This window comes from Salvelinus sp. IW2-2015, unplaced genomic scaffold, assembly GCF_002910315.2.
Source record: "Salvelinus sp. IW2-2015 unplaced genomic scaffold, ASM291031v2 Un_scaffold588, whole genome shotgun sequence".
Classification (NCBI taxonomy): Eukaryota; Metazoa; Chordata; class Actinopteri; order Salmoniformes; family Salmonidae; genus Salvelinus; species Salvelinus sp. IW2-2015.
This window is the reverse complement of record NW_019942580.1, coordinates 278696-287125: the sequence shown is the minus strand read 5'-3', so window position 1 is coordinate 287125 and position 8430 is coordinate 278696. Positions and strand designations below refer to the sequence as shown.

The window sequence follows — 8430 nt, the reverse complement described above, 5'->3', positions numbered from 1 at the left end:
TGCAGTCTGCGTCGATGGACACCTCGTAGTCCAGCAGGGCCTTGTCCATGATGAAGGCATCAAGCTGAGGGGGATCTACCCTTCAACACACAGGGTGAAGGGGTTATACACATCCCAATCACCACACACCAAACAGGCCAAATCTCAATCATAAATCTCCAAATAGGCCACGTCCCAATCACAACACAACAAATAGGCCACGTCCCAATCACCACACACCAAACAGGCCACATCCAAATCACCACACACCAAACAGGCCACGTCCCAATCACAGCACACCAACTAGGCCACGTCCCAATCACAACACAACAAATAGGCCACGTCCCAATCACCACGCACCAAACAGGCCATGTCTCAATCACAACACACCAACTAGGCCACGTCCCAATCATAACACACCAACTAGGCCACATCCTAATCGTTGTAAACCACAAACCAAACAGGCCAAGTTTGAAATTGACCATGTCTCAATCCTATGCACCACACATCAAAAAGGCTATGTCCTCCCTCATTCCAGATTCAGCACATGGCCCTCGTCACCATCATGTTTATACTTCATGTCTCAGTGTAAATGGGGGGCTCAGAATCAGTCCTCCAGGGAAATTGGACAGAAGGAGAAGGGTAAAGCAAAGCCATTAGATAAATATATGTTTTATTGTCACATATTAATCGCCTGTCTGACCAAACAAAACCCGGAATGAATGCAGACAGAGTACAGTGCCCAAATCAGGCACTCAACTTCCATTATGATGCTGACTCCTGACTAGGCACATCAGCTGAACCAGAGAGGATTATGGGTCATGGGAACTACCATAATGGAGGTTCAAGATGTCAAAACTGCACATTATCAAATGTTTCAGCTTTGGAGTCCTCTGACTTCAGCTTCAATTGTAAGGATGGGGATGACCTCTTGGGTAAGAAATCAACAGTGGATATTACTAGCAATTTTCTGGCAGTTTGGCTGTTTAATCAAACCATCCATCAAACCATCCACTTAGAAGAGTGGACTCTTATTCCAGAAGGGATCAACTTGTCATGTCTACACCCGCTCCCCCTCTCTGGCGCTCAATGTCGCCGGTTTACTAACCACTGGTCCTGGCAACCCTCATTACGCACACCTGGCAACCCTCATTACGCACACCGCTTCAGGTAGTATTGTTTATGTTTTCCTTGTTACACGCTGCTCTTGTTTTGTATTCATTCCATTGTTGTTTTCATTAAAAATCACACTACACTTGCTTCCAGACTCCCTGGGTCTACGTTACAGAATACTACCTCGAAAATATGGAAACAGCAGAAGAAAAAAAAWATATATATAAATATATATATATATCTGTCGGTGGTCCCCTATATATATATATATATATATATGGTAGACTGTTGGCGAACAGGGACACCTACTCCACCAACACCACGATCAGCTGGCGCAACTGCATGCGACTACGGATGAGGTCCTTCGCATCCTCCACCACCTCGACACCACACGAGAGGATTTACTTTCAAATAGCAGAGCCCTCTATCATGAATCAACCCAGCAAACCAGTCTCCCAGCCTACCCAGCAATCTGCCCAGGTCACCGATGCCCAACTGCCCCTCCCGGGAAGATATGACGGGACTCCATCCAAATGCCGTGGCTTCCTACTCCAGTGCTCCTTCTATTTCGCTCATCAGACGGGAGCCCCCACCAGGAGAGGTCCAACGTTGCCACGGTCATTTCCCTGCTGAACGGGTGGGTGTTGGAGTTTGCTATGGCCGTCTGGGAGAGAGGAGAGGAGGAGCTGGGTTCCTATGAGGGGTTCATAGCTCTGTTCAGGGCAGTCTTCGACCATCCACAGGATGGCAAAGAGGGAGGTGGGCGACTACTCCAACTCTGGAAGGGTTCCCAGACTGCTGCGGAGTACGCCCTCACCTTCCAGACCGTGGCAGCCCCCAGTGGATGGAATGAGCCGGCACTCCACACCCTATTCTGAAGAAGACTGCGCAAGGATGTCCAAACAAAGTTGGCTTGTCGGGACGACAACCTTTACCTGGGCGTGCTCATCGCGATTGCCATCCGTCTGGACAACCTTCTTCGGGAGCGTCGGTGGTCCCCTCATCCCTCGCCTTTCTCCTTCGGCTGTCCTGAGGCAGAGCCTGAACCCATGGAGATAGGAATCACATCTCTCCGCGGCAGAGCTAAGTCACCGGAGACGGCTGGGGTTGTGTCCCTATTGTGGCCAGGAGGGGCACCGGCTACAGCTGTGTCCAGTGCATCCTAACCAGAAGTCCACTGGGGCAGAGGAACAGCCCCGTGATCATCCGTATTCCTTCATCGTTTTCCGCCAAACCCTTCCTGGTTTCTATTTCACTGGCTGGCTGTCGCTCAGGTGTTGTCTCAACGGCTCCAGTGGACTCCGGTGCTGCAGGGATTTTCATCGACTAGGCCCTTGTCTCCTCCCTCAACATCCCTGTGTACCTGCTCTCCTCTTCCTGTTTGGTCCGAGCCCTGGATAAATGACAGTGGGGACCCGGCACTATTACGCACGTCACAGCACCCTCAAAGCCTTCCCTTTCTCATCACCTCTGCACCTGTGCACAAAGTCATCCTCGGCCTCCCGTGGCTTCAACTTCATAAACCCCCCATCTCTTGGTCTAAGATGAGAATCATCGCCTGAGGACCAGGATGTCGGAGGAACTGCTTTCCCACACCCTGTGGTTCAACGTCGGTGGAGGGTCCTGTGGGTGCCCTTTAGCCCATCAATCGTTCCTCCCTTATTGTTGGCCCCGTGTTGTGGGACGTAGATGTGGACATCTGCCTAGCTCTAGAGAGGGAACCCGTTCCTACCACCTGCCCTCCAGAGTGCATCTACATTCCTGCGGAGGTGAGAGATCAGCTGTTGACCTGGGCACACACATCCCTCGCCGCTGGATATCCAGGTATCACCCACACCATCCAATCCCTTTCTGATAAATACTGGTGTTCCACTTTGGCACAGGACGTCGTCTACTATGTCAACTCATGTTCAGTATGTACTCAATCCAAAACTCCCCTTCACGTTCCAGCAGGGTAAACTACTTCCCCTTCCCGTCACAGCTGTCCAAAGATTTTGTCACTGTTCTCCCCTTCTCTGATGGTTTCACCACCATTTTAGAGGTTGTGGACAGATTCGCGAAATCCTGTCATTTTGTCCCTCTTTCTGGTCTCCCTACCACTCTCCAGGTCTCTGAGGCACTGTTCCAGCAGGTCTTCCGGCACTATGGCTTTCCGAAGGACATCGTCTCCGACCGTGGCCCCCAATTCACGTCACGGGTATGGAAAACCTTCATGGAGAAGCTGGGGGTCACTTCCGGATACCGGCCTCAGTCTAACGGGCAGGTGGAGATGATGAACCAGGAGCTAGGGAGCTTCCTGAGGAGTCACTGTCAGGACCGGCAGGGAGAGTGGGCCCGATTCCTTCCCTGGGCGGATTACACCCAGAATTCATTGCGTCACTCCTCCACCGGGCTGACTCCCTTCCAGTGTGTTCTGGGTTATCAGCCGACCCTGGCTCCGTGGTTCAGGCACGCAGAAGAAGTTTGGAACGATGCCTACGTGAGGCTCCAGTGTGCCGTCCGCCACCAGAAGAAGCAGGCGGAACGCCACTTCAGTGAGGCTCCCGTGTTCCATCCTGGTGATTGCATCTGGCTCTCCACCAGGAACCTCCCACTCCGCCTGCCCTGTAAGAAACTGAGCCCCTGGTTTGTGGGGACGTTCAAGGTTCTATGGAGGGTCAACAAGGTGACATATAGATTACAGCTCCCCACTAACTACCAAATCTCACCCTCTTTTCATGTCTCCCTCTTCAGGCCAGTGGTTCCTGGTCCCCTGGCTGAAGCCGCCTCCCACGATACCCTTCCGCCTCCCCTGGACGTCAAAGGAGATCCCACCTATGCCATCAGATCCCTCGTGGACTCCCAACGCCGTGGGGGTCGGCTCCAATACCTGGTGGACTGGGAGGGGTATGGTCCAGAGGAGCAGTGTTGGATTCTGGTGGACGACATTCTAGATCCCAACATCATACGAGATTTCTACCTTCCCCATCCGGACCGGCCCGCTCCTTGCCCTCGGGGCCGCCCCCTTGGCTGGCGTCGTCCTGGGGCTGGAGCCGCGAGTCAGGGAGGTACTGTCACGTCTACTCCCCCTCTCCGGCTTTACTAACCACCAGTCCTGGCAACCCATCATTACGCACACTTGGCAACCCTCATTACGCACACCTGCGCCTCATGAGGCACACCTGGACTTCATCACTACCCTGATTACTCCCCCTTTATCTATCACTCCCTAGGATCACTCTTCAGGTAGTATTGGTTAAGTTATTTTGTAACACAATATTCAAACATGTCTATGTGGCTACTGGCTAATCTTGTCAAAAGATTTTACAAAACTAAGATAAAATAGGAGGATCCACAGTCTACACAATCACAAGCTCAAATGACAGTTGTTTTCTCTCTTGGTCTAAATTGAACTATAACCCTTCTTCTTCCACCTGAGGATCAACTTTGCAGCCTTGTGTCTCTTGAGAGTCGGACAACATGCGCAGAGAGACAGTTTGTTTGTGTGTGCTCCCTTTCCCATTTGATCTTGTTTTGAAGCAATACCACTGGCCTCTCCTCTCCTTTGCCTTTCTCTTCTGTCTTCCTTGATGACAGACCTTTCTTTGAGGAACACAACAAACACTTCTCCCAGAGGAAGACAGAGCTGACAGAGAAAGTATCTATCTACTCTGTGCTCGACTTGATCCACCTCTGGCCAAATAACTTAAAAAACACTTATAAACACCCATGGATACAATCAAATGTAGGTTAAAGTGCCTTTAAATAGTATTTCTATGGATGTAGCTCAGAGGTGCCATGAACAATCCTACTCTAGGAGTGATACTGCAGGTGCAGGCTTTTTGTCCCAGCCCCACTCGAACACAGCTGATTCTACTAAGCAGCTGCTCATTAGGACCTTGATTAGCTGAATCGGGTATGTGAGTGTAGGGCTGGAACAAAAGCTTGCACACCCTGTAGCTCTCCAGAAGTAGGGTTGTGATCTCTTACTTGAGGGTGGACACCCCATCGGGTGTGGTGGGCTCATTGTAGCGCCTCATGTACTCGTGCATCTCTGGGAAACTCTTCTTCATGTACTCCTCAGCGCTGCTTTCCCTCACTGTGCCAAACCTGAAACCATGGGATGGGTGATGGAGCTGGGGTGGAAGGGAGGAAGGCAGAGGGGGAAGGGATGAAGGGAGAGGAGGAAGGGAGGGAGAGAGAGGGAAGATTAGAGAGACAGAGGGTGAGGGAGAACAAGATTGTGGTGGGAGAGAAGAGTTCGCCTCACCTTGGCGTCGTGGATCCCCGAGAGCTCCTCGAAGGTCTTCTCGCCGACCATGACGGCGGCCAGGTTGGCTGTATAGCTGGACAGCACCAGCAGGCAGAAGATGGCCCACAGGTTCATCAGAAACCGACCCGTCCAGCACTTGGGCGTCTTGCTGGAGACCGTGCGGCCGAACAGGATGGCGTAGCACAGGTTGAGCGCCGACGAGTAGGAGAAGACCCGCAGGCGGTTGCGTCCGTGTGGCGTCATGCCAAACGGGCTCTTCCACTCATAGAGGGTGAGGAAGAGGGCGGTGATATGCAGCGCCACGAAGATGCCCACCCACATAGACCAGTGCAGGGGCCACATGAAGGCGCCGATGGGCGCCGCCGTGTCCTTGCTGCGCACCAGGATGCCCAGCGAGGTGGAGAAGAAGGGCGAGGTGAAGTCGATGACACGGCTGCGTACTGAGTTAATGCTGAATGAGGTGACGGCCATGTCGGCCACGCCATTGAGCAGGTCGCCCACCAGCCCAGTCCAGCGGCCGCTTTTCGATGCACCGTACTTCCCGTCACCCACGATGTACAGGTCGTACTCGAAACGCATGTCCTCTGACATTTTCTCCAGCAGATCTATGCAGTATCCGTAACAACACTTGCCATAGTCCGTGGGCAGGAAGGTAGAGTTGCCCGTGGCACGCTCACTGAAGTAGCGCTCCAGCATGTCTGAGCTGTTTGTCCCCGCGTCCAGGCAGTACTGTCCTGCCGGACAGTTCCCGTCCTCATCCACCTCCCGCGTGAATACGAAGGGGTGCTCCACTAGGGTGACTACCCGCACCCGGCTGCCTGCCACAGGACTGCCGGCTCGCCACCGGCCCCCACCCCGCCCCCCCTGGCCCTCTCCCAGGCCATGGCCCTTGCCATTGTGCCCTTGCCACAGGCCCTGGTCCTCCACCTCCAGGCGGCCCCCCTCCCAGCTGCCCACTGTCACCCAGGTGGGCTGGCCCACCGCGTCCCGCTGCAAGCTCCAGATGTGGAATCGCTGAGAGGTGAGAACTCGGGATAGGTTCCTCTGCACCGACACCGGCCCCGTCAGCCCTGAGAACGACGTGTTGGACAGGAACCTATAGGCCAGAGGAGATCACATTAGATTACAGGACTTCATTACCCTTCAGGCTATTTAGTGCATGCATTTGAGTCCCAAGATATTGCATTTCCTATAGATGATTTCTATGGTGTGGTGGCGGGGGGAGGTGCACATAGACTTCTGGCCACAGGGATAGTGAGTCAGACTGTACAGTATCAAACTCACTTCAGGAAATGCACAGTGAACTCCAAACTGTGATCTGACTGTAACCACCTACACCTGTTCTCTCCACACCTGACCTGCAGCACAATCCAGACAGGCACCTTAGCTACTGTAGCACAATATGTCAAAAGCAGGATTGGCATCTATTGAAGCCAAACTAATCCATCCTGCACCTGCAGCAAGGCCAACAGTGTATACCGTCACCGCCCTGATTGACAGCTAGTCATTTCCCCATGGCTAGGATTGGCTATCTTTCTGGCTGACACCTTTTTGGCCTCATCACAGACTCTGAACACCAGGCTCTGCTTAGTTGAGCGAGTGAGTAGTTCATTTTCATGTGAAAACCTGCCCCAGTTCATACATTTCTGTCTCGGATCCATGGTGAAATGCTAGCCCCTAGCGGTTAGCCCTTCAATGAATTACGGCATGGTGGTTTAGCTTAGCGAAGGGGTCACTTCAGGAAATACAGATCCAGCCAATCCCATTGGCCGAGGGTAGCTGTGACAGTCATGTTGTGTCAGGATGAATGTGTGCAGCCATCAATAACTGAGATGACACCATGTGATCGCCGCTGAACTTCTTTCATCGAAAATTAAAAGGTCATTTGTCTCCAAACCTTTAGGTCATTAATTTCTCCCTGTCTCAGCCTATATCCCCCCTCCTCTCCTCTTTCTCCTGAACCCCACACGAGATAAAAGGAGCTGGATGCTATTACATCATTACATTGAAAGGCTATGTGTTCCTCTTTAACAGTAGGCACAGGTTGCAATTACTTAAAAGCACCCCCCCCCCACACCTCAACCTCGCTGGGTTTCTATCTACCGCTGTCATCAACCCTCATGCATTTCTCTCGTGATTCATCCCTTCCACCCCTGAAGCCCTCTTCTCTCTCTAATAGTTGCTCTGTTATGTAGCTGTAATTATGTGTCTAGGTGACATTATGATTATCATGGAGTTGTTCTTGAGTAAAACGCTGTTATCTCGACATCGGCGATCTTTACTCTGCACTAGGTACCCAGTCAATCCCATTAGTTAGATGGCCCTCCCAAATGACTTGGTAGAACTGAATATAGTTTTATTATAGTTATAAAAGGGTGCTTTTCAAAATGTTGTAATCATTCTCCTCTGCGTTGATGCCGCAGGCAACAAACACTACTCCTGAAACAAAGTGCTAACTGCTTACTGCTCAAAATGACTTGCCTCTTTCGGCCAATTAATAAATACAACATGGTGCTCTAGCATTCCAGACCCACAAGCTATTGCATCATTTCTGGTGTATCGTTTTTTCCAACATGATATAGCTGAGCCTAGTTACAATTGGTCCAATTGAAGCTCATTCTATTGTGTTTTTGTGCTGAGACGCTGGCTGCATGGCTAGGTTGCGCAGCTGTTGTTACTCTGGTCTGTGGCAGATACAGCAGCTGTAAAGCTGTGTGCTGCTGTCGCTCTGCACTGCTCTGAGCCACGCAGAGACAGAAAGGACTGTGGGCTCTTTTGATAAGGGAGCCTGGCTGCCTGGCTGCCCTGTTGGGGAGGCAACTGACTGGAACTCATGAATAAAGCTTAAAACTCTACCCTCCTCCACTTCATGTTTGTATTCCAGCTGGATGAGTGCGTGCGTGTGCGTGTGCATGTGCGTGTGTGTTTGAAAGAGAGAGAGAGAGAGAGAAGAGAGTTCTGTCTGTCCTGTCTGTCTGTCTGTCCTGTTTGTCTGTCTGTCTGTCTGTCTGTCTGTCTGTCTGTCTGTCTGTCTGTCTGTCTGTCTGTCTGTCTGTCTGTCTGTCTGTCTGTCTGTCTGTCTGTCT

At 51.7% G+C, this 8430-nt stretch overlaps 1 protein-coding gene across 1 annotated transcript in view; it reads right to left on the bottom strand.

Moving 5' to 3' along the window:
* Window positions 1-8430, bottom strand: part of LOC112068588 (glutamate receptor ionotropic, NMDA 3B-like) — a 119993-nt gene that overhangs the window by 22353 nt on the left and 89210 nt on the right. The window contains exons 3-5 of the mRNA XM_070438215.1: window positions 5342-6440; window positions 5062-5207; window positions 4-80 (exon numbers count right to left, since the gene is read on the bottom strand). Of these exons, the coding sequence (XP_070294316.1) occupies window positions 4-80; window positions 5062-5207; window positions 5342-6440 (1322 nt within the window). The remainder of the gene's footprint in view (window positions 1-3; window positions 81-5061; window positions 5208-5341; window positions 6441-8430) is intronic.